Source organism: Thalassophryne amazonica, chromosome 6 (assembly GCF_902500255.1).
Source record: "Thalassophryne amazonica chromosome 6, fThaAma1.1, whole genome shotgun sequence".
Taxonomy (NCBI): domain Eukaryota; kingdom Metazoa; phylum Chordata; class Actinopteri; order Batrachoidiformes; family Batrachoididae; genus Thalassophryne; species Thalassophryne amazonica.
Window position 1 is genome coordinate 20,637,626 of NC_047108.1, and position 27,367 is coordinate 20,664,992.

Below are 27,367 nucleotides of genomic sequence, written 5' to 3' on the forward strand. Positions count from 1 at the left end.
ATAATGAGGAGGAGGGGCGTGGCCCTGTAGTCAATGATGTTATTGGTGTGAGAACTTTTATCTGTCCATCAATGTTTCCATTAATTTCCATAGATCAAAGCAAAATGTCTCTCAAACTGTTATTCAGAACAGTAATGTTGAGATAGTGGATGAGTACAGATATTTATTTTGTGCTAGGACCAATTTTATTCACTTTATACATGCTTCCCTTGGGCAGTATTATTAGACAGTATTGCTTAAATTTTCATTGTTACGCAGATGATACTCAGCTTTATCTATCCATGAAGCCAGAGGACACACACCAATTAGCTAAACTGCAGGATTGTCTTACAGACATAAAGACATGGATGACCTCTAATTTCCTGCTTTTAAACTCAGATAAAACTGAAGTTATTGTACTTGGCCCCACAAATCTTAGAAACATGGTGTCTAACCAGATCCTTACTCTGGATGGCATTACCCTGACCTCTAGTAATACTGTGAGAAATCTTGGAGTCATTTTTGATCAGGATATGTCATTCAATGCGCATATTAAACAAATATGTAAGACTGCTTTTTTGCATTTGCGCAATATCTCTAAAATTAGAAAGGTCTTGTCTCAGAGTGATGCTGAAAAACTAATTCATGCATTTATTTCCTCTAGGCTAGACTATTGTAATTCATTATTATCAGGTTGTCCTAAAAGTTCCCTGAAAAGCCTTCAGTTAATTCAAAATGCTGCAGCTAAAGTACTGACAGGGACTAGAAGGAGAGAGCATATCTCACCCATATTGGCCTCTCTTCATTGGCTTCCTGTTAATTCTAGAATAGAATTTAAAATTCTTCTTCTTACTTATAAGGTTTTGAATAATCAGGTCCCATCTTATCTTAGTACCATATCACCCCAATAGAGCGCTTCGCTCTCAGACTGCAGGCTTACTTGTAGTTCCTAGGCTTTGTAAGAGTAGAATGGGAGGCAGAGCCTTCAGCTTTCAGGCTCCTCTCCTCTGGAACCAGCTCCCAATTCGGATCAGGGAGACAGACACCCTCTCTACTTTTAAGATTAGGCTTAAAACTTTCCTTTTTGCTAAAGCTTATAGTTAGGGCTGGATCAGGTGACCCTGAACCATCCCTTAGTTATGCTGCTATAGACTTAGACTGCTGGGGGGTTCCCATGATGCACTGAGTGTTTCTTTCTCTTTTTGCTCTGTATGCACCACTCTGCATTTAATCATTAGTGATTGATCTCTGCTCCCCTCCACAGCATGTCTTTTTCCTGGTTCTCTCCCTCAGCCCCAACCAGTCCCAGCAGAAGACTGCCCCTCCCTGAGCCTGGTTCTGCTGGAGGTTTCTTCCTGTTAAAAGGGAGTTTTTCCTTCCCACTGTCGCCAAGTGCTTGCTCACAGGGGGTCGTTTTGACAGTTGGGGTTTTTCTGTACTTATTGTATGGCTTTGCCTTGCAATATGAAGCACCTTGGGGCAACTGTTTGTTGTGATTTGGCGCTATATAAATGAAATTGATTTGATTTGATTTAGGAACCATCATTGACAGCAAATTTTCTCTTGAGAGCAACACAGATGCTGTCTGCAAAAAGTCCCAACAGAGACTTTTGAAATTGTTCAGTGTGTGTGGGACTCTGAGATCTTTGTTTTGTCAGTGTTTTATTGGATCAGTCCTGACATTTTGTATGGTGGTGTTGTACGGTGGTCTTCCGATGATCAGCAAGTGTAAGCTAATAAAGCTGGTAAACGTGCCGTCTAAAGTGGTTGGCGTACCACTACCACAACTACAACATATTTATGATAAACGTGTCAGAGAAAAGATGTTGAACTGCGCTGAGCTCCCACTCTTTGGGGAGTTTAATTTGCTCCCCTCTGACTGCCGTTTTAGGCTTCCTAAGCTGAAGACTAGTCGTGCTAGGGATTCTTCTATTCCTGTGGCTATCAGGAATTTGAATGTATTGAACTGACTTTATAAAATTTTACAGGATTTTTAAATATTGTACTGTTTCTTTTTTATTCCTGTCCATGTTTCTGATAACAGTTTTTAGTTGTGTGTTGTTCATTGTTTTTTGGGGGATGGAATGTTTTTATTGTTGAGTGTCTGTGTTGTTTGTACAATTGCTGTGGGCATCTGGGGAGGGTGCTCTGTTGTACATGTGTTTTGGACATCCTGTTGCATTCCTAATTTCTTTTTTAAGGATAAATAAAGTGAAACTTGAACTTGGAAGCCTACAACAGCTGGATGTCTTGTCCCTTTGCGATGTTTAGTTACTCATTTTGTTCCTTGATTATTCCCCAACGATGGTGTTAAAATTGTGATTATGTGATTAAGATGCTACATGACAACAACAAAAACCAGAGCAGTCAAACTGCAGTCGAATAATTCTGCCAGAAAATAAATAAGTTCAATTAAATCCATGAGTGTAACACCACATGTTTTACTCTTAGAGGCTTTGTTGTACTGCTGTATTTGAAGTTATGACCCCTAAAAGTTAAGTATTCATTTCTTTTACTGTTGTTAAATGTAGATGGCGCTGCAGTCCTTATGGTGAAGGACATGCTACTGGACTGTTGTTTGTTACAGAATCCTGTCCAGCCGTGAATCATATGATGTAGTTCGCAGTTGAATAAAATATTGTGACGTAAATGACAACATTTTTAGAATTTTGGTAAATTCATTGTCATTACTCGAGTCATAAAAATAATAGCTTAATTGGTTAAAAAAATAATAGTTAGTTGCAGCCCTCATAAAATTGGGCTATATGACAGCATTAAAGTAGTTTTGAGAATAAAATGGTATTTAAAACTAGATTTTTATGAAAATAGTTTTTAACTAGCGTGTTGTCTGTGGGATCCATGGACTCTAGATTGGGTAGTGTTTATAAAATAGGTGGCTCACATTTTACAAGGGTGGTAATAAATTAGGTTTCTATAATGAGTTGGAATGATGTGAGTCCAGAATGTTTTTAGAACCTTAGACCTCAACAGTTTTTAGAGGAAGAACTCAACCCTTTTATTTCCTGTTAATTGCGTAATTTTTTTCTTAATGTTAATTTACTGCCTTAATGTACTTATATATCGTTTAGGTTCTTGTTATCCTATAGACACCATTACTATTATTATTATTACTTCTGTTTTGTCATTTGATTTTTAAATGGACCACAATGGAAATAGGTATTTTCACTTTCTTGTCATTCATGTCTTTTTAACGTATTTACAATTATGTTGTGTACTTGCATTGAACTTACTAAATAAAATTGCACACTCACACAGTCACGCTTTTAATATATAGATGATTTACTGACCCCTGCTAGATTGGCGTGTGAGTCCAGAATGTAAATATCAATGTCCATTGTTCAGTGTTGTTGGCTAATGTATGTAGCGTCTCTAAAAATATTAGTCCTATCAATGTTCAGTTTTGGCGGTGTTCATCCTTGACCCAAAATATATAAAAATACCAAATGGCAAATGTCAGCTCTCCCCAGTTTGTGCGTGATCGAAGCCGCACACAGAGGTCACTTGACTATTATAATATAGATGCTTTGGTATAAAAAGCATTCTAGGAGATTTTTTTTAAACAAGAATTAAACTGCCTTAATTTATTCATTTTCTTTAATCATGTGTTCCACTTAAGGGTCTGCGGGTCCCAGTGGTGGTTGTACTGAAAGGCAGCGTTGACGATGAATGAGCCGTCTGTCCATCACAGATGCACTGTAATTATTAAAACTATAGCTTTCACAAGGAAAGCTCTGTTTCAAAAATAATCATTTTTAAACGACTTGTGAAACTTTTGTAATGTTTTAAAAACGCAGTTTTTGTTTAAATTCTTTTGTAAATAATAAAATGTAGATGGTAGTGTCACAATATGACAAGTAGAGCACTCATAGAGCGCAAACCCCCACCAACACTAGTTTCCAATTCCACAAATTTTTCCCTTGGAAAAAATTTTCAAGGTTAGATCTGGATCAAACTTTGTCAGTCGATAAAGAATACTGTCCTACATAACACTTTCAAATATGGAAGAAATTAGATCTTTCCTGACAGAATTATAAATTTTTGAAAATTCATTCAGTGTTACTGATCTGGGCCCATGTCCATGAAGTATCCTCAGGCTAAAAGTAGTTCTTAGTGACATCTTTCTAAGAAAAATCTTAGAGTTCGTTGAATTCTTACACATTTCCTAGAATTTTCCCTTGGTAAAACAAAAGTTATTCACAAAGCATCTTTGGCCTTAAGAGAGCTCCTAAGGTAAAAAACCGTTAAAAGGAGGGAGGAGGACATTTAAGAAACCTAAGAGGGTCTTAAGCAGAGAAGACGGCAGAAAGACAGAGAGGAAGCAGAGACATTCCCCGTATGTAGGATGACAGTGATTCAGTAACACGTTGCTGGCTCGATGCTGTAGAGATCATGTTTGTGGTTGACCTCATCAGGAATGAGCTGACTTTTCCCACTCAGTGTAGTAACGTAATAATGCCTGAGATGAAGGTCATCGCATCACTGTGACACCTGGCTACAGGAACATTGTCCATTACATGTAAATTCGTTAACATTGATACAATTGCTAATATCAGAGTAAGTAATGTCAGCAGCCTAAACTCACCTGTTTGAGTGCTGCAGTCTCTGCTGTCGCTTTGGATTACAGCACGGACCAGCGCTTCTCACAACGTGGCGCGTAAACATAACAATATGATAATCAATATAATGATCGGCATGTGAATGAGGTACGTTCAAGCATTTTCAAGCTGGGTAACAATTCAGTTAGTTTTGCTGAGTTTTATCACCATGACATCAAGTTATTTTCACAATCACACATTTCTTAATACAGTTCAGGTTCAATTTATTTTCATTTATATAGCGCCAAATCACAACAAAGTTGCTTTAAGGCGCTTCACACAAGTAAGGTCTAACCTTACTAACCCCCATAGCAAGAACACAGGCCACAGTGGGAAGGGAAAAACTCCCTCTGATGATTTGAGGAAGAAACCTCAAGCAGACCAGACTCAAAGGGGTGACCCTCTGCTTGGGCCATGCTACAGATGCAATTGACAAAAGGAATATACAGAAAATTTTGGGAGTCCATGCTGGTGCACAGGATCCAAGGTTATATGATCAGTTGACTTTACTGTCCGTTCATAACTAGGAGCACAGAGCGCATTTGTTTTTTCTCTTTCCGTTTTTGTGACAACCAATCACAGCTCTTAGAGGACTTCATCAAACATAGCAACAGTGTCGGCCCCGCCTCCTCACAATAATAAAATTTCCTGTCCCCTTGCTCAGAGTTGCTCTCAGACACCTCTTGGATCACTCTTAGCCTAAAGATGAGTTGGAAACTCTCTAAGATGCTTTGAGAATACGGGCCAGGGAGATTTCCAAAATGTTTTCTGACTTTGACCTATGACCTTGTATTGATCACTTATTGGACCATGTCGATCATTTCAAAATGCTGGTGTCAGAGTTGTGTTTGTGTTGTTTCGTGTTCTTCTCCGCTGCTGCATGTTGATGAGGATTTGACCCGTGTTCACAGGCTGTTGTCTCAAACCCCTCACCTGACTGCAGTGGTAAGTCACTGAAGGATTATGGGTAACCCAGCGCTTGAGAGCCGCAGCTGAAATGCTGGGTTACCCATAATCCTTCAGTGTGCGTGAATGAGGCCGTGTAGCAGCGGGTGCAGCTTACTCACGCTCTGCTCTGCTCTGCTCTGCTCTGTGTTGTGTCTGTAGTTGTGGGACATCGGCGGTCAGCCTCGCTTCAGGAGCATGTGGGAGCGTTACTGTCGAGGAGTCAGCGCCATCGTGTAAGTCCTGCTTTCTCAAGCCTGGGTTCCCTGAACCAGGTCATCTCTGCAGGGACGCATTTACAAAAAAGAAAAGAATCCAAAATAAGTGAATGTACGTTTGTGGCCCTGATGGGCGGTAGTTTTGATGTAATCCTGCAAACAGACAAATAAATAAACTACTGCATGGATTTTGACAGATGTTTCACCACAGATAGATATTAAGCCATGGAAGACTTCACTGAATTTTGGAGGTGATCCGCATCCAGATTGGCGGACATCAAAAATCGCTGATTGCTCTTGTTTTGTTATGTCCTTGGTAGACGGAATAAACACCTGAACCCAGGTCAGGTGGTGCTTTGGAGGCAGAGAGAGGGGCGTGTTCAGACACTGAGCCGCCCCTTTATACATTAATGACTTCATTATGAATTAATGCGGGTGAGGCTCTCAACATGGCGATGCCCAAACAAGGGGGTCATTTCGGCTGTTCCAGGTCTCTACAGAAAACCAGTGGATGATGTCACACAAACTCTGTCCAGGGACATTCTATGGGTAAACTCCGCAAAATTTCAGTTTGTGCAAGGGTCAAAAGTTAAAGTTGTTCCAGTTTTGGTAATACGAGGTCTGTCCAAAAAGTAAGGGACCTTTTTATTTTTTTCAAAAACTATATGGAGTTGAATCACGTGTGATTGCATCAGCCAAGCTTGAACCTTCGTGCGCATGCATGAGTTTTTTTACGCCTGTCTGTTGCATCATTCGCCTGTGGGCAGGCTTTGAGTGAGCACTGGTCCAGCCCTTCGTCTGATTTTTAGTGTCAGGGAAATGGCTGAGAGACTGCCGCTTTGCTCCATGAAATTTTTTTCAGAAACTGTTAGAGACAGCCAGTTGGAAACCATTCGAAAGATTCAGATGGCTTTCAGTGAAGATTCTGTCGGCGTCACATGGATTAAGGAGTGTTAAAACCTTTTTAAAGACGGCCCACATCGGTGGAGGGCGAGCGGCCAACGACAGGCTGGAATGACCAGATCATTTCCAAACTGAGCGCTGTGTTGATCCGGGACATCGTGTGACTACCACAGAAATGGCAAGAGAGCTGGACATAGCACTTTTGCGGCACATTCCACTGTTACAGGAGATTTTGTAATGAAAGACATGCGGAGGATTTTGCGCGTCGGCACAGAGCCGCTCATGGCGCACAACAAAAAAACACCTCCGTGTTGGAAGTCTCACAGGACATGTGGCATGTCCAGCTGTTACACAATTTCTCGGATACTCACTCGACTGAAAAGCCATCAAAAGCCGTCTGAATCTTCCGAATGGTTTCCAACACGGAGGTTTTTTTTTTTTGTTGCGCACCATGAGCGGCTCCGTGCCGACGTGCGAAATCCTCCTCACGTCTCTCATTACAAAATCTCCTGTAACAGTGGAATATGTCACAAAAGTGCTATGTCCAGCTCTCTTGCCATTTCTGTGGTAGTCACACGATGTCCCGGATCAACACAGCGTTCAGTTTGGAAATGATCTGGTCGTTCCAGCCTGTCGATGGCCGCTCGGTGCGCCGCGTGCCCTCTGCCGCTGTGGGCCGTCTTTAAAAAGGTTTTAACACTCCTTAATCCGTGTGACGCCGACAGAATCTTCACCAATCCATCTGAATCTTTCGAATGGTTTCCAGGTGGCTGTCTCTAACAGTTTCTGAAAAAAATTTCATGGAGCAAAGCGGCAGTCGCTCAGCCATTTCCCTGACAAAGAAAATCCAACAAGGGGGGTGGACCAGTGCTCACTCAAAGCCTGCCCACAGGCGAATGACGCAACCGACAGGCGTGAAAAAACTCACGCATGCGCACGAAGGTTCAAGCTTGGCTGATGCAAGCGCACATGATTCAAATCCATATAGTTTTTGAAAAAATAAAAAGGTACGATACTTTTTGGACAGACCTCGTAGCTGATGAAAATTATTGTTTGAGTTGTCAAGATGAATAAATGATAATAAATAGTTTTGACTGTGTTGAATGTTTAGTCACCAAAGTAAAGATCCACTGGATTGTCTGACATGTCATATGACATATGTTACCCTGTAACATGGTAACTAAACATGATGGTGGAAATATTCATTTTTAGAATGCTATTACCTCAACCAGTAATTTGCATCATGCAATAATGAGTTGAGGCAGGAGGTACAGACTGGAGTATCTGTGGAGCTGCATCCACAGACATTAATGGACTTTGTGACATCTTACATCAGTTTTTGTGAGGACCTCTGTGTGCATACCAAAACCTTCTGCACATACAGCAACAACAAGCCTTGGTTTGCTGGAAAACTGAAGCAGCTCTGCAAGGCCAAGGACGAGGCCTACAGAAGTGGAGACAGGCTCCTTTTTTTCATTTTTTCAATTTATCTTCATTTTTATAGTGCCAAATCACAACAGAGTTGCCTCAAGGCACTTCACACAAGTAAGGTCTAACCTTACTAACCCCCAGAGCAGCAGTGGTAAGGAAAAACTCCCTCTGAGGAAGAAACCTCAAGCAGATCAGACTCAAAGGGGTGTCCCTCTGCTTGGGCCATGCTACAGGCATAAATTACAGAACAATTCACAGAACGAATATACAGGAATTGCTGTTGGTGCGCAGGACAGGAGGGTCTGCAGCACAAATACCACACCCATCTCTGGATGGAGCTGCACCTTAAACAGAGAGAAAAAAGAGAATCAGGCATCAGAAAGGCAAGAAATATAGTATAATTTGCCAGCATTAAACATCAAGAAAAACAGGATACTAAGGTGGTCGCCAGCCACTAGCCCTAAGCTTCATTAAAAGACCCAGAATTTAAATAAAGTTGAGGCTGCGGCACGCTCTGTTTCCTAATAAAATGAATTAAAGCAGTAAAAAGCGCAGAACTATACTATGCCAGTATGCTAGCCATAAGTGTATCTTAAGTCTGGACTTGAAAGTCTCCACAGAATCTGACTGTTTTATTGATGCGGGGAGATCATTCCACAGAACAGGGGGACGATAAGAGAACGTTCTATGCCCTGCAGACTTCTTATTCACCCGAGGGACACAATGTAGTCTTGCACCCTGAGAACGCAAAACTCGAGCAGGTACGTAAGGTTTAATTAGGTCAGCTAGGTAGGGAGGTGCCAGTCCGTGAGCAGTTTTATAGACTAGAAGCAGAACCTTAAAATCTGATCTCACTGGGACAGGAAGCCAGTGAAGAGATGCCAAAATGGGTGTAATGTGGTCAAACTTTCTGCTTCGTGTCAAAAGTCTGGCTACAGAATTTAGAACCAATTGGAGAGCCCTAATGCTGGACTGCGGTAAACCAGAAAATAGAACATTGCAGTAGTCCAGTCTAGAAGAAATAAACACATGGACCAGGGTCTCAGCATCAGCCATAGACAGGATGGGATGAATCTTTGCTATATTTCGCAGGTGGAAGAAAGCAGTCCTTGTAATATTTCTAATGTGGAGGTCAGAGGACAATGTAGGATAAAAAATGACCCTGAGGTTCCTCACTTTCAGTGTGTTGTATGACAAACAAGCCTAGGCTAAGCATTAACTGGTCAAATTGATGCTGATGTCTCACTGGACCAAGAACCATCATTTCAGTCTTATCAGAGTTTAAAAGTAGGAAGTTTCGAGACATCCAGCTTCTCACTGATGCAAGACAGTCTTCTAAGCATTTTATGTGAATGAGATTACCAGCAGTTATCGGCAAGTATAACTGAGTATCATCATCATAGCAGTGAAAGGTAATCTCAAAACACCGCAATATGTGCCCAAGGGGTGCTATATAATGGGAGAAAAGCAGGGGGCCTAAGACAGACCCCTGTGAAACCCCAATTTTCATGTCACTAAGGTTAGAGGTAGCGTTACTGTACAAAACACAGTGAGAACGACTGGTCCAGTATGACATCAACCATGCAAGGGCACTCCCAGTAATCCCAAAGTGATTTTCCAGCCTATCAAGTGGAATATGATGATCCACGATATCAAATGCAGCACTGAGATCTAACAGCACCAGAACCGAAATCCATTGCAAGCAGAAGATCATTCACCATTTTAGTGAGAGCCGTCTCTGTGGAATATTTTCTAAAAGCAGAATGGAGTGGCTCAAAGAGATTATTCTCAGTAAGATGGTCCACGAGCTGCCGTGACACCACTTTTTATAGAATTTTAGAGCAAAATGATAGATTTGATATCGGCCGATAGTTTTTCAATACACGAGGGTCAAGATTCGGTTTCTTAAGTAATGGTTTAATCATTGCAGATTTGAAACATTTAGGAACAGATACAGAATTTAAAGAAAGATTAATAATTTCGAGCACAGTTGGCCACAGGTCCTTAAACAGTTGTTGGTATAGGATCAAATAAACAGGTTGTGCTTTTTGTTGATGTTATGAGTTTCGTCAGCATGCCTAGAGAGATGCTCTCAAATTCAGTAAATCTAGGTAATACCTCAGTCATGGTGCCCACCTCAATAGGGTGTAGTGGCTGGGTTAAGGCATAATGGGATATGTTTAACCTAATGTCTTCTGTTTTCTTCTCAAAGTAATCCTGGGAATCTTATGCCGTAAAAGGAGAACAAACTACAGGTGGTTGTCCATGAATAAGTGTTGCCACTGTGTCGAACAAGAACTTTGAGTTATGCTTGTTTTTTGTTGATCAAATCAGAGTAATAGGTCCACTTTGTAGCCGGTAATGCATGCTTATAGTCTAAGATAGCATCATGCCATGCAAGGTGGTATACTTCTAGTTTTGAACTGCGCCATTTCTGTTCTAGACCTCTTGCCTTATGCTTGAGGCCATGCGGGTAATCATTGAATCAAGGTGACTGTGTTTTGGGGGAGCATGGTGACAAAGGATATCAGCAAAGAGGATGCTTTGAGGATGCAGTCAACATGGGACTGCATTACATCCTGCTGTGCCTGGACCCTGCAGAGACCTACGTGAGGATCCTGTTCTTGGACTTCAGCTTGACGTTCAACACCATCATCCCTGACATTCTCCACCAAAAAATTTCAAGCCTCTCTGTGCCAGCTCCCACCTGTCAGTGGATCTCCAGCTTCCTAACAGACAGGACACAGCAGGTGAGGTTGGGGAGCATCACATCCACCACACAGACAATCAGCACTGGTGCCCCCCATGGGTGTGTGCTCTCCCCACTGATCTTCTCCCTCTATCCACGACGGCTCCTCTGAGCCATAACCCTCCCAGTCCACCATGACCATGGTGGACCCTGCCAGCGAGAGTTCAGGAGACACCGCACAATAAAGACTGGGCCACCATCCACAAACTGGGCAGGAGGCGGGGGATTGGCCAGAGGGCACAACGGGCTGGAGCGGACAGGCTTCACATGGCTGATGTGGTATGTGGGATGGTTACGCATAGACCTCAAAAGACGAAGACGGACAGAAACAGGGTTAATAACTTTAGAGACTTGACAGGGGCCAATGAACCTGGGAGCTAGTTTCCTGGGCAACCCTCACAGTGGCAGGTGGTGCATGGAGGACCACATCTTCTGTCCAGTCACATATGGAGGCGCCATAGATCATTTTTGGTTGGCTGCGGCTTTGTTGGTCATGGAGGAACGTAGCAGAATCATCTAGCCTGCTCCCAGGCTCATCGGCACTGGGTGATGAGAATCAGAGCTGCGGGAACAGAGTAGTGTGAGTTAACAGAAGAAAACATTGAAGTTTGATGACCATACACTACGTGAAAAGGAGAAAACCCGTTGAGGAGGTAAGTAAACTGTTGTGAGCGAGTGCTATCCAAAACAGCTGAGAAGACCAGGAAGCGGGCTGCTGTGAAGCTAGAATCCAGAGACCTTTCTCCAGCTCTTGGTTTAATCGTTCCATTTGTCCTTTGGCTTGGTGGTGATAGCCGGACGTGGAGCTGGAGGTGACCCCGAGCAAGCGGCAGAACGCCCTCCAAAATTTGGAAACAAATTGGGGTCACCGATGTGACACAGTGGGCCTCATTTATCAACATTGCGTAAAAACAGGTGCAGATCTGAGCGCATAATTGGTCTTACGACAAGACACGTGTGATTTATGAAACATTCATATACCAATCCCAGTGTGCGAATGATCGGCTCTTGATAAATGCGGCGGCTGAATTTAATCATCATTAGCATGTTACGCCCTTAAATAGTCATGGTTCGGAAGCCTTGCCCACTGAGCTCAACATGGAGAGAAGAAGCACTGGGAAGAAGAAAAACTTTTCGGATTTGGAAATCGGCATCCTAACATTGGAGGTGGAGAAAAACAAACTTGTACTTTTTGGCAGTCTGAAAAGTGGAGCCAAAGGCGCTCATAAAAATGCCGTGTGGAAGAGTGTAACGGAGGCGGTCAACAGCGTTGCCGCAGAGGAACGGACTCTGGCTGAGGTATGAAGAATTCTTTGACTTAACCTATGCCTAATGATTTTGAATCAATCTTTTATGCACCCACAGTTAAAAGCTTATGCCTGCTAATTGATTAAGAATTCTTTGCATTTAGGTCAAGGAAAAGTGGTCCGATTTAAAGCTGGCCACCAAAAAACGTGTTGCGGCACTTAAGCACAGCATTAGGCATTTTAATGTGCAATGATTAGTTGTCATGTTTAGGCTATTTAGCATATGTATTTTTTATTTTACAAAGGAAGCGGTATCATTAAAAACGTGGGCTTTTTAAAATTAATTTTGTTTAATCCATTTCAAGAATCCGTTTTGATCTGTTCTGAATATGTGCCTGCTTATGCTTGGATGACAGCTGAGGTTTGTTTCATAATTATTTTCAGACTCAGACAGATTTTGTAGTGCTGCACCGCAAATTCACAGACTCAGATTTGCGTACACGAGCTCAGACCAGACGTGAGCTCTGTCGTGAGATTCGTCTTAGCCTCTGCTCACGTCCAAATTGATAAATACCGATGTTAGCGTAAAAATGGTCGAACACACGTTTTCTGCCATACGTTTGTTTGATAAATGAGGCCCAATGTCTTTTGGAAAACCATGCAGTGTGAAAACATGAGACAACATGACCTCGGCCATTTCTTTGGTGGAGGAGAGCTTAGGCGGGGAAATGAAGTAAACCATCTTAGACAGTCCATCTACAACAGTTAGGATTACAGTATTGCCCTTTGAGGGCGGCAGACCGATTACAAAGTCTATGGAGATATGCGTCCATGAGTGCGTAGGAACTGGCAAAGGGTGTAAGAGACCCGCCGGTGCCCGATTAGAGGATTTATGCATAGTACAAGTTTGACAGGCGTTAACATATTCAGTGACGTCTTGAGGCAAATGCGGCCACCAAAACCTTTGTTGAAGTTCGTAAATAGTTTTCTTGATCACAGTGTGACATGCAAAGTGACTGTCGTGACCCCACTTACTGTCTTCTCCCTCAGAGGGCAGGCACAAACAATTTTCCCCATGGTCAACCAGAAGGACTGGGCTCCTTACCCAAAGCGGACCTAACTCTGGACTCTATTTCCTAGGTCATTGCCGAAAGGAAGCAAGACGTGGGTAGGATCGTACCTGGGTTGGAGGTCACGACCGCTGCATCCAGTTTGCCATTCTTCGAACTGAGTTGGTATGACAAAACAAAATCAAAACTAGCCCACCTACCTTGCCTGGCATTAAGGCGCTTATAACCCGGTCACATGGCATACGACGATTCCTGAATGAAGGGGAAACAAATAAAAATGTCACAAATCGTTGAGAAAAGGTGGACGAACAAGCTTTATCACTGAGTAGCCTGCAAGTCTAGAGCGCAAAAGGAACGAAAGAGGAACCAAATGAAACGGAAGCTAATGTTGATCTTGATGCTTTAAATGAAATGCGCCTGGAGCCACTGCTGGAGCAGCGTGTGTCTGCATCTTTGCAGGACTCGACACTGGGACGGAGCTCAGCTGCAAACAGAAGCGCGTGATCCGACCTACTGTGGAGATCTGTGTGTACGTCAGTGGATCCACCTGCTTTGGTTCCTTGTCCAGAACAAAAGATGGATCATCTCCTTCATCGTCAGAATCCTCAGTGTCTGGTTGAGACTCTGACGACATGCTGCGCGGTCCGTCTTGCTCCTATGTTTAAAAAAAAAAAAGAAAGAAACTGAAGCGCTTGTTCAGCATTCATAAGACGCCTCATTTTTACAAAAAAAACAACCAAAAAAACCACCACCACACTAACCACACACTAAATACGCAACCAGAATAATACACACTGCAAACGCACCAAATATCTATCAAACACCAAAACTCTAATTGCTGTCTGTACACCCAAAATGCGTGCATACGAGAGAGAGAGAGAGATAGCTATCTCTCTCTCTCTCTTTGCCCTTTTTTTTTCAAAACCCTGCTGTTTCTGATCACCTTATGCACGTACAGGCGCTGTGTATGTGGATCAGGCAGGAATCAATCAATCAATCAATCAATTTTTTTTATATAGCGCCAAATCACAACAAACAGTTGCCCCAAGGCGCTTTATATTGTAAGGCAAGGCCATACAATAATTATGTAAAACCCCAACGGTCAAAACGACCCCCTGTGAGCAAGCACTTGGCTACAGTGGGAAGGAAAAACTCCCTTTTAACAGGAAGAAACCTCCAGCAGAACCAGGCTCAGGGAGGGGCAGTCTTCTGCTGGGACTGGTTGGGGCTGAGGGAGAGAACCAGGAAAAAGACATGCTGTGGAGGGGAGCAGAGATCGATCACTAATGATTAAATGCAGAGTGGTGCATACAGAGCAAAAAGAGAAAGAAACAGTGCATCATGGGAACCCCCCAGCAGTCTACGTCTATAGCAGCATAACTAAGGGATGGTTCAGGGTCACCTGATCCAGCCCTAACTATAAGCTTTAGCAAAAAGGAAAGTTTTAAGCCTAATCTTAAAAGTAGAGAGGGTGTCTGTCTCCCTGATCTGAATTGGGAGCTGGTTCCACAGGAGAGGAGCCTGAAAGCTGAAGGCTCTGCCTCCCATTCTACTCTTACAAACCCTAGGAACTACAAGTAAGCCTGCAGTCTGAGAGCGAAGCGCTCTATTGGGGTGATATGGTACTACGAGGTCCCTAAGATAAGATGGGACCTGATTATTCAAAACCTTATAAGTAAGAAGAAGAATTTTAAATTCTATTCTAGAATTAACAGGAAGCCAATGAAGAGAGGCCAATATAGGTGAGATATGCTCTCTCCTTCTAGTCCCCGTCAGTACTCTAGCTGCAGCATTTTGAATTAACTGAAGGCTTTTTAGGGAACTTTTAGGACAACCTGATAATAATGAATTACAATAGTCCAGCCTAGAGGAAATAAATGCATGAATTAGTTTTTCAGCATCACTCTGAGACAAGACCTTTCTGATTTTAGAGATATTGCGTAAATGCAAAAAAGCAGTCCTACATATTTGTTTAATATGCGCTTTGAATGACATATCCTGATCAAAAATGACTCCAAGATTTCTCACAGTATTACTAGAGGTCAGGGTAATGCCATCCAGAGTAAGGATCTGGTTAGACACCATGTTTCTAAGATTTGTGGGGCCAAGTACAATAACTTCAGTTTTATCTGAGTTTAAAAGCAGGAAATTAGAGGTCATCCATGTCTTTATGTCTGTAAGACAATCCTGCAGTTTAGCTAATTGGTGTGTGTCCTCTGGCTTCATGGATAGATAAAGCTGGGTATCATCTGCGTAACAATGAAAATTTAAGCAATACCGTCTAATAATACTGCCTAAGGGAAGCATATATAAAGTGAATAAAATTGGTCCTAGCACAGAACCTTGTGGAACTCCATAATTAACTTTAGTCTGTGAAGAAGATTCCCCATTTACATGAACAAATTGTAATCTATTAGACAAATATGATTCAAACCACCGCAGCGCAGTGCCTTTAATACCTATGGCATGCTCTAATCTCTGTAATAAAATTTTATGGTCAACAGTATCAAAAGCAGCACTGAGGTCTAACAGAACAAGCACAGAGATGAGTCCACTGTCCAAGGCCATAAGAAGATCATTTGTAACCTTCACTAATGCTGTTTCTGTACTATGATGAATTCTAAAACCTGACTGAAACTCTTCAAATAGACCATTCCTCTGCAGATGATCAGTTAGCTGTTTTACAACTACCCTTTCAAGAATTTTTGAGAGAAAAGGAAGGTTGGAGATTGGCCTATAATTAGCTAAGATAGCTGGGTCAAGTGATGGCTTTTTAAGTAATGGTTTAATTACTGCCACCTTAAAAGCCTGTGGTACATAGCCAACTAACAAAGATAGATTGATCATATTTAAGATCGAAGCATTAAATAATGGTAGGGCTTCCTTGAGCAGCCTGGTAGGAATGGGGTCTAATAAACATGTTGATGGTTTGGATGAAGTAACTAATGAAAATAACTCAGACAGAACAATCGGAGAGAAAGAGTCTAACCAAATACCGGCATCACTGAAAGCAGCCAAAGATAACGATACGTCTTTGGGATGGTTATGAGTAATTTTTTCTCTAATAGTTAAAATTTTGTTAGCAAAGAAAGTCATGAAGTCATTACTAGTTAAAGTTAATGGAATACTCAGCTCAATAGAGCTCTGACTCTTTGTCAGCCTGGCTACAGTGCTGAAAAGAAACCTGGGGTTGTTCTTATTTTCTTCAATTAGTGATGAGTAGAAAGATGTCCTAGCTTTACGGAGGGCTTTTTTATAGAGCAACAGACTCTTTTTCCAGGCTAAGTGAAGATCTTCTAAATTAGTGAGACGCCATTTCCTCTCCAACTTACGGGTTATCTGCTTTAAGCTACGAGTTTGTGAGTTATACCACGGAGTCAGACACTTCTGATTTAAAGCTCTCTTTTTCAGAGGAGCTACAGCATCCAAAGTTGTCTTCAATGAGGATGTAAAACTATTGACGAGATACTCTATCTCCCTTACAGAGTTTAGGTAGCTACTCTGCACTGTGTTGTTATATGGCATTAGAGAACATAAAGAAGGAATCATATCCTTAAACCTAGTTACAGCGCTTTCTGAAAGACTTCTAGTGTAATGAAACTTATTCCCTACTGCTGGGTAGTCCATCAGAGTAAATGTAAATGTTATTAAGAAATGATCAGACAGAAGGGAGTTTTCAGGGAATACTGTTAAGTGGGTTTTCTATTTTCGTATGTCACACCTCTGTGGATCAAAGCTGTTCACATGTGAAAGTCTGTTGTTGCTGGAAATTTTTCCACACTTGATGGCTCAAAGTCTCGCTTCTGTAAACTGCCACCTGGTTTCCACAAACGGAGGCGTAGTTCGTGCTGACAGATCACCCCAGATGACAGGAAATATTACGTCGTGTCGGTCCTCAGTGCCACGGAAACAAATGAGGCTGATCTCGCTTCTGCTTCTTCTTCTGATTTATCTGAGACAAGACCACATCAACTTCAACCACGTACTGCCTAGCCAAGTCAGATAGGAGCAGCATGGGAGCCACGATAAAGCATTGCTTTAGGAATTACCTGAAAGGCTTTGTCACACTCCCATGTCCACCTGGACACGGGATAGCTGAAGAGATGATGTTACCTCATGTAACGGAGCTGCGATGGTACTTAAATTGCGAATGAATTTGCAGTAAAAATGAACAAATGGTTATCCGCAATGATAATGCGAACAGAGTGAGTATGGTGGGTTATTTGACCTCATTCATGGCCGTCCACTACGTGCACCACCAGAGGGAGCGAGCGCCAAAACAGTTTAAGACGGAGGGTCCTGACGAAAGGAGACAACAGTAAATTAGCATCAGAACCTGAGTTGACAAATACTGGTACAGAAATGGACGCATGACTGGATATTAATTTAGCTGAGATAATAATCTGCATAGAGGAAGGAGAAATGGAATTCTGACTCATCCGCAAACTGGACTTAGGCTGCGCTGAGGCACTCCTGACTGGACAACCGGAGATCATGTGACCCATCTGACAAAGTTTGACAAAGTTTTTTTAATTCGGCACACAAAATATTCAAATAGAAAAAAATGAACAATTCCACAAACAAACACAGACAAAACTAGTGAGTCCGAAAGGGTGTGGGCTGAAGCAAAGCTTATTAGCGCCCACCCCTGCTAGTACAAGTCCAACAATTCTAATCAGTCATATTTACATAAATATAAATTCACTACTACATGTCGACACACAGACATACACATCAATATACTATTCACTTATAATTATATTTATATAGTACCAGATCATAAGAAAGTCGAATCAAGGCACTTTACGCCAGTAAGGACTAACCTTACCAACCCCCAGAGCAAGCACTAGGCAACTGTGGTGAGGAAAAACTCCCTATAAGGAAGAAACCTCAAGCAGACCAGGCTCTTGGGGGTGACCCTCTGCTTGGGCTGTGCCACATATACCTATATACATACGTATATACTTTACAAACATAAATATATACATACATATACACAGTCACTTATATACATATACATATACACCTACCCATATCTGTATATCTACATACGCATATACATACCCACACATTCAAATATACAATAAGTCCCACTTATAAATTGAACATTCCATATAAATCAAATTATATTTGCTTCTTTATGATACTTAGACATAATGTTCTTTTTGAGTAGTTTCTTAAATCTCACTAAGGTACTACTCATTCTAACCTCTGTTGAACATTTGTTCCATTTCCTCACCCCAACCACAGACACACAAAAACCCTTTACATTTGTTCTTACTGGTGGTTTCATAAAAATTGCACAACCTCTTAAACTATATCTGGATTCCCTCAATCGGAACAGACTCTGGACATGTCTCGGTAAGGCTTGGTTTTTCGCTCAAAATAAAGTTTGAATTGTAATGTAATCGACCAAATCAATGAATTTTAATAAATTTAAAGACACAAATAGAGAATGAGTTGGTTCACGATATTGTTTATTGCAGATGATTCGTATGGCTCGTTTTTGCAAAAGGAATATTGGATTGGTATTTGATTTGTAAGTGTTTCCCCATGACTCAACACAATATGTCATATATGGTACCATCAGAGAATGATATAAAGTAAGTAACCCTTCTTGCGGCAGTAGGTCTTTGGCTTTATACAAAATGGCTATAGTTTTTGACAATTTTGATTTCACATAATTTATATGTGGTTTCCAGCTAAGTTTATTAACAATTATAACACCTAAAAATTTATTCTCTGTTACTAACTCAATTTCCTTATTGTTTATAGTTAAATTTTTACATTTGGGTGCCTGTTTATTTCCAAATATAATACATTTAGTTTTCCCAAGGTTGAGTGACAACTTATTAGCGTCAAACCAAACCTTAAATTTTTCCAGTTCTTTCTCCACTATGTCCAGAAGCTGTTCAAGATTTTCACCGCTACAGAACACAGTTGTATCATCCGCAAAAAGGACACATCTCAGTGAACTCGACACCCAACTTATATCATTTATATAGATTATAAACAACAAAGGACCCAGCACTGAGCCCTGCGGCACCCCAGATGTGACATCCCTGAGTTCAGAATTTGTATTATTGAATTGAACATACTGAAATCTGCCTTGTAAATAACTAGCTATCCATTCATATGCCAGACCTCTGATTCCATATTTCTGCAGTTTACTTAATAGTATTCCATGGTTAATTGTGTCAAACGCTTTCTGTAAATAAAAAAAAAAACACCTATTGTGTATTGTTTATTATCAATTGCAGTTGCTATACTTTCCACAAAGTCCATCAAAGCATGTGATGTAGTTCGAGACCTTCTGAATCCATATTGTTCTTCACAAATGATGTTATGCTTCAGTAAATAATCATTTAATCTTTTAGCAAATATTTTTTCCAAAATTTTGGAAAATTGTGGCAGGAGTGATATAGGTCTATAATTAGAAAATGTGTGTTTGTCACCAGTTTTAAACAGAGGAATTACTTTGGCTATTTTCATTTGAGAAGGAAATTTACCAGTACTTAGTGACATATTGCAAATATAATTGAACGGTTTTACTATACAATCAATAACTTTTTTTAATAAAGCCATATCCAAATTATTAAAATCAGTCGATTTCTTACTTTTTGAACCATGAACCAGATCAAGTATTTCCCTTTCATGAGTACCACCAATGAACATTGAAACAGATTTGTTAAACGTTGAATTATTTACCCAGAAGTTATTAGTTGATGAGTCAATCTTACTGGCAAGATTTTTACCCACATTAACGAAGTATTCATTAAAGTGTTCAGCAATAGACTCGTCGTTATCAATCGTGATGTAGTTGTTACTCTGAAAAAATGGAAAATCTCTAGTTACTCTATTCTTTTTTACTATTTCATTTAATATGTTCCATGTGTTTTTGATGTTATTTCTATTTTTGACAAGTAACTCATTATAATATGTTTTTTTACTGAGTCTCATGATATTGATTAACTTATTCTTATATGTTTTATACTTACTTTCAGCTTCCTTAGTTCGTAGTTTTATGAATTGTTTATATAGTACGTTTTTCTTTTTACATGCCCTCTGAAGTCCCTTAGTTATCCATGGTTTGTTGCTATATTGATTTCTATATATTTTGTCAACAAATGGACAGTGTTTATTATACAAACTGGAAAAAATGGAAATGAAAGCATCATATGACCTGTCAACATCATCAACAAAAACATCTGACCAATTCTGACTTGATAAATCCTCCCTTAAATTATCAATTGTTTCAGGTGTTACTTTTCTACTCATGAATTTGATATTGCTTCGATACTTACAACAACCCTCCAATGCAAAGACTGAGAAAACTGGCAAGTGATCACTGATATCACTGACCAGTAGTCCCCCACTAAGATTACCGGATATAACGTTAGTTAAAATATTGTCAATGAGAGTTGTTGAGTCCATAGTTATTCTGCTAGGATGAATGATGGTTGGAAACAGTCCTAAACAGTACAAGGTGTTTATAAATGAGGTAATTTGTGGATGATTGTGAGGGTTTAAAAAATCTATATTGAAATCTCCACAGACAAATAAATGCTTATTTCTGTTGATTTTGTTGTACATTCCTAAGATAATGTCTTCAAAGGTGTCAATATTTGTCCCAGGAGCTCTGTAAATGCAACTAACAACTATGTTTTTGGAGTTTATAGATGTCATTTCTGTGGTAACACATTCCATGATGTTGTCCACTGTAAATGACATGTTGTTAATGAGTTTACAGTTATAATCTGACCTTACAAACAATGCAACGCCTCCGCCCCTTCTCGTCTGCCTATTAACCAGGAACAATTCATAACCATCAAGATATACCAGATCTTTATTATCCTCATTTAACCATGTTTCTGAAATTGCAATAACTGAAAAACGTTTTTTGGATGTTTTCAAACAATCATTAATAGTGGACAGATTACGAGAAAGACTTCTGCTGTTGAAATGTATAATTGAAAAATTTTCATCATTGATTTTATAATTTTTGAATTGTTCTTCTGTAAAATATTTGCACTGTCTCACAATATTCTCACTGAAAAAGGTATCAGGATCATTTTCAGATTCGAAGGGGTGGTTAGCAGAGTTATTATAATTAAATGTATCTAGACAGAGCTCCTGGGCAGAAATAAACAGATCATTATCCTTAGTCATTATGTCTCCCTTGTCTCCGGGTGTAGATGATGTGGATGAGTGGGTTGCTCCAGTCTGCATCATGGTGCTGTGATGTGTTTGAGTCCTCATACCTATTGTTCATATTTGTCCAGCTCCTCGATGTTCCTTATTGCCATGACTTTTGCTTGTTCTGGTGATCCGTTCAGTTTGATGAATATTTTACAGTTTGAAGTCCATGTGTGCTGAATTTTTCCCTGTTTCTTTAAGAAGCGTGCTTTCCTGGCGATGTCGGCATTCCATTTGGTGAGATGTTCATTGATGAATACGTTTGTCCCTTTCAGTTTTAACAGTGCTGTTTTGTGTTTTCTGTTGATGAATCTCATGATGACGGTTCGTTTATCACCGTCATTTCTCCGGGGCAGAGGGTGGCATGCTTCAATGTTATTTAAATCCATTTCTATACCTTTAGATAGGAGGAAATCAGCAACCTGTTTTTCCACAGAGCTGACCTCCTGTTCACTGGGCTCCCCTCCGCTCTCATCTGTTACCGCCCGTGCGTAGGACCGTGGTTTGATGTGAAGACCTGTGATGATGACGTCGTTAATTCTGGTGTACTGCTCCAATTCAGCCACTCTATTTTCCAGCTGCACCAGATGCCGGTCTTTCTCGGCGTTCTGGAGCCGTAATGCCTTCACCTCCTCCACCAGATCCATGATTGATTTCTGTTGCTGCTTCACAACAGAAATCTCCTCTGATAGAAAGTCCAGAGATTTTTTAATATCGTCACCTTCCTCCGCTGTCAGAACCTTCTTAGGCCCCATGGTCGGCTTATGAGCAGCTTGTCGATCGCCGATGTTAACAGCCTGCGTTGTTTGTCACCGGGATGGATCTGCACTGCGCTGGTGCCGCGCGGCCTCGGTGTTTCCGCGCTGATGGATCCGCGGTGGCTGCACGAGGCCTCGGGGAAGCGGCACTCGTGACGCGCGGCTCTAATGACGCAGCGCGTGGCCTCAGTGAATTCACCACGTTGGGCGGGCCTCGGACGTTGTTGCTGTCCAGTCGCGGGGCTAAGTTGCCGGTTGAGGTGGTATTCCCACTGTCCGGGTTGGCAAACACCGGCGTGGCAGATGGCAACCACAAACACCACCTCTGAAAACTCAGGTACAAACGTTTTGCAGCTCGCTCTGACGACACGCAGCTCTGACTGACTGTGACTGACGCAGCTCCGATATCTGACCACAGTAAAAACAGAGTCCTTCATCACGGTGCCGCTATTGCTCCTCAGATGACAGATGAGTTCTTCCCAACTGCATCGGCTCCTCCATGTTGTGAAGGGAAGAGTTGAAGAGGGCACGACTGGAAGCTGAAGTGCGGGTTGGAGGCATGGCAGACCGGTGAGCAAGATGACGAGCTTCATGACGGGGTCAATCAGTCAGCCTATGGTCGGTCCAGATAGCCAAAGCAATGAGCTGATCGAGATCTTCTGGGAGGTCTACAGCAATGAGCTGCTCCTGGATGTTCTCTGCTAACCCGTGGAAGAACACGTCAAGGAGTGCAGCGGGATTCTATTCTTTCTTCGCTGCCAGGATGTGTAAGTCTGTGGCGTAGTCCGCAACACGGCAGCTGCCCTGCTTAATGAAAGAGCGCACAACTTTGTGCCCCGGAGACGTATGGTGGAACACCTGCTGCAGAGCTGTCATGAAGGAACTAAGAGACATGCGGGAGGTGGACTGACAACTCCATGCCGCCGCTCAACTGGTCAGGTGAGTGATCATGAATGCTATCTTCGTCTGTTCAAACGGAAAAATTGATAACACAAGTTCAGGGTGTAGCACTGAGTTATGAAGGGTCTGACATCACCCATTTCTCAGGTCAAGACAGCTGATCGCAAAACCCTGGGATGGGTACGGAAGCTGGTGCGGCTGTTGACTACCCCGCAAGTGGAGTGCCTAGCACTTAGCCAGCTCGCTAATCCCGGAGCTAAGGGCAGTTAGCTGGTCCGCTTGTTGCGCTAACTGCCAATTGTGGTGGTGTACCGCTCACTGAAAGGCGTCAGAGTCTACTGTGTCCATTGTTGGCCAGATCGATCTATCAGGTTCGATGCGCGCTATGTCTTGTTCCAATTTAAAAAAAAATAAAAAAAAACTCTGGTGTGCCGTGGTGGCTGCTCTATCACTGTATTATGTTACAAATATATATATATATATATATATATATATATATATATATATATATATATATATATATATATATACACTCAACAAAAATATAAACGCAACACTTTTGGTTTTGCTCCCATTTTGTATGAGATGAACTCAAAGATCTAAAACTTTTTCCACATACACAGTATCACCATTTCCCTCAAATATTGTTCACAAACCAGTCTAAATCTGTGATAGTGAGCACTTCTTCTTTGCTGAGATAATCCATCCCACCTCACAGGTGTGCCATATCAAGATGCTGATTAGACACCATGATTAGTGCACAGGTGTGCCTTAGACTGTCCACAATAAAAGGCCACTCTGAAAGATGCAGTTTTATCACACAGCACAATGCCACAGATGTCGCAAGATTTGAGGGAGCGTGCAATTGGCATGCTGACAGCAGGAATGTCAACCAGAGCTGTTGATCGTGTATTGAATGTTCATTTCTCTACCATAAGCCGTCTCCAAAGGCGTTTCAGAGAATTTGGCAGTACATCCAACCAGCCTCACAACCGCAGACCACGTGTAACCACACCAGCCCAGGACCTCCACATCCAGCATGTTCACCTCCAAGATCATCTGAGACCAGCCACTCGGACAGCTGCTGAAACAATCGGTTTGCATAACCAAAGAATTTCTGCACAAACTGTCAGAAACCGTCTCAGGGAAGCTCATCTGCATGCTCGTCGTCCTCATCGGGGTCTCGACCTGACTCCAGTTCGTCGTCGTAACCGACTTGAGTGGGCAAATGCTCACATTCGCTGGCGTTTGGCACGTTGGAGAGGTGTTCTCTTCACGGATGAATCCTGGTTCACACTGTTCAGGGCAGATGGCAGACAGCGTGTGTGGCATCATGTGGGTGAGCAGTTTTCTGATGTCAGTGTTGTGGAGTGAGTGGCCCATGGTGGCGGTGGGGTTATGTAATGGGCAGGCGTCTGTTATGGACGAAGAACACAGGTGCATTTTATTGATGGCATTTTGAATGCACAGAGATACCTTGACAAGATCCTGAGGCCCATTGTTGTGCCATACATCCAAGAACATCACCTCATGTTGTAGCAGGATAATGCACGGCCCCATGTTGCAAGGATCTGTACACAATTCTTGGAAGCTGAAAATGTCCCAGTTCTTGCATGGCCGGCATACTCACCGGACATGTCACCCATTGAGCATGTTTGGGATGCTCTGGACCGGCGTATACGACAGCGTGTACCAGTTCCTGCCAATATCCAGCAACTTCGCACAGCCATTGAAGAGGAGTGGACCAACATTCCACAGGCCACAATTGACAACCTGATCAACTCTATGCGAAGGAGATGTGTTGCACTGCATGAGGCAAATGGTGGTCACACCAGATACTGACTGGTATCCCCCCCCCAATAAAACAAAACTGTACCTTTCAGAGTGGCCTTTTATTGTGGACAGTCTAAGGCACACCTGTGCACTAATCATGGTGTCTAATCAGCATCTTGATATGGCACACCTGTGAGGTGGGATGGATTATCTCAGCAAAGGAGAAGTGCTCACTATCACAGATTTAGACTGGTTTGTGAACAGTATTTGAGGGAAATGGTGATATTGTGTATGTGGAAAAAGTTTTAGATCTTTGAGTCCATCTCATACAAAATGGGAGCAAAACCAAATGTGTTACGTTTATATTTTTGTTGTGTATGTATATATATGATTTATAACAGAAAACTGTCAAAAGGAGGAATAAATATAAGTCTAAAGATGATTGAATATATCAATCAATCAATCAATCAACTTTTTTCTTATATAGCGCCAAATCACAACAAACAGTTGCCCCAAGGCGCTCCATATTGTAAGGCAAGGCCATACAATAATTATGAAAAACCCCAACGGTCAAAACGACCCCCTATGAGCAAGCACTTGGCAACAGTGGGAAGGAAAAACTCCCTTTTAACAGGAAGAAACCTCCAGCAGAACCAGGCTCAGGGAGGGGCAGTCTTCTGCTGAGACTGGTTGGGGCTGAGGGAAAAAACCAGGAAAAAGACATGCCGTGAAGGGGGGCAGAGATCGATCACTAATGATTAAATGCAGAGTGATGCATACGGAGCAAAAAGAGAAAGAAACAGTGCATCATGGGAACCCCCCACAATCTACGTCTAAAGCAGCATAACCAAGGGATGGTCCAGGGTCACCCGATCCAGCCCTAACTATAAGCCTTAGCGAAAAGGAAAGTTTTAAGCCTAATCTTAAAAGTAGAGAGGGTATCTGTCTCCCTGATCTGAATTGGGAGCTGGTTCCACAGGAGAGGAGCCTGAAAGCTGAAGGCTCTGCCTCCCATTCTACTCTTACAAACCCTAGGAACTACAAGTAAGCCCGCAGTCTCAGAGCGAAGCGCTCTAATGGGGTAATATGGTACTACGAGGTCCCTAAGATAAGATGGGACCTGATTATTCAAAACCTTATAAGTAAGAAGAAGAATTTTAAATTCTATTCTAGAATTAACAGGAAGCCAATGAAGAGAGGCCAACACGGGTGAGATATGCTCTCTCCTGCCAGTCCCCGTCAGTACTCTAGCTGCAGCATTCTGAACCAACTGAAGGCTTTTTAGGGAACTTTTAGGACAACCTGATAATAATGAATTACAATAGTCCAGCCTAGAGGAAATAAATGCATGAATTAGTTTTTCAGCATCACTCTGAGACAAGACCTTTCTGATTTTAGAGATATTGCGTAAATGCAAAAAGGCAGTCCTACATATTTGTTTAATATGCGCCTTGAATGACATATCCTGATCAAAAATGACTCCAAGATTTCTCACAGTATTACTAGAGATCAGGGAAATGCCATCCAGAGTAACGATCTGGTTAGACACCATGCTTCTAAGATTTGTGGGGCCAAGTACAATAACTTCAGTTTTATCTGAGTTTAAAAGCAGGAAATTAGAGGTCATCCATGTCTTTATGTCTGTAAGACAATCCTGCAGTTTAGCTAATTGGTGTGTATCCTCTGGCTTCATGGATAGATAAAGCTGGGTATCATCTGCGTAACAATGAAAATTTAAGCAATACCGTCTAATAATACTGCCTAAGGGAAGCATGTATAAAGTGAATAAAATTGGTCCTAGCACAGAACCTTGTGGAACTCCATAATTAACTTTAGTCTGTGAAGAAGATTCCCCATTTACATGAACAAACTGTAATCTATTAGACAAATATGATTCAAACCACCGCAGCGCAGTGCCTTTAATACCTATGACATGCTCTAATCTCTGTAATAAAATTTTATGGTCAACAGTATCAAAAGCAGCACTGAGGTCCAACAGAACAAGCACAGAGATAAGTCCACTGTCCGAAGCCATAAGAAGATCATTTGTAACCTTCACTAATGCTGTTTCTGTACTATGATGAATTCTAAAACCTGACTGAAACTCTTCAAATAGACCATTCCTCTGCAGGTGATCAGTTAACTGTTTTACAACTACCCTCTCAAGAATCTTTGAGAGAAAAGGAAGGTTGGAAATTGGCCTATAATTAGCTAAGATAGCTGGATCAAGTGATGGCTTTTTAAGTAATGGTTTAATTACTGCCACCTTAAAGGCCTGTGGTACATAACCAACTAACAAAGATAGATTGATCATATTTAAGATTGAAGCATTAAATAATGGTAGGACTTCCTTGAGCAGCCTGGCAGGAATGGGGTCCAATAAACATGCCGATGGTTTGGACGAAGCAACCAATGAAAATAACTCAGACAGAACAACCGGAGAGAAAGAGTCTAACCAAATACCGGCATCACTGAAAGCAGCCAAAGATAACGATACATCTTTGGGATGGTTATGAGTAATTTTTTCTCTAATAGTCAAAATTTTGTTAGCAAAGAAAGTCATGAAGTCATTACTAGTTAAA

General features: G+C 41.6%; 1 protein-coding gene across 1 annotated transcript in view; it reads left to right on the plus strand.

Moving 5' to 3' along the window:
• Positions 1-27,367, plus strand: part of LOC117511423 (ADP-ribosylation factor-like protein 8A) — a 53,354-nt gene that overhangs the window by 14,543 nt on the left and 11,444 nt on the right. The window contains exon 3 of the mRNA XM_034171450.1: positions 5,703-5,776. Coding sequence (XP_034027341.1) covers positions 5,703-5,776 — 74 coding nt within the window. The remainder of the gene's footprint in view (positions 1-5,702; positions 5,777-27,367) is intronic.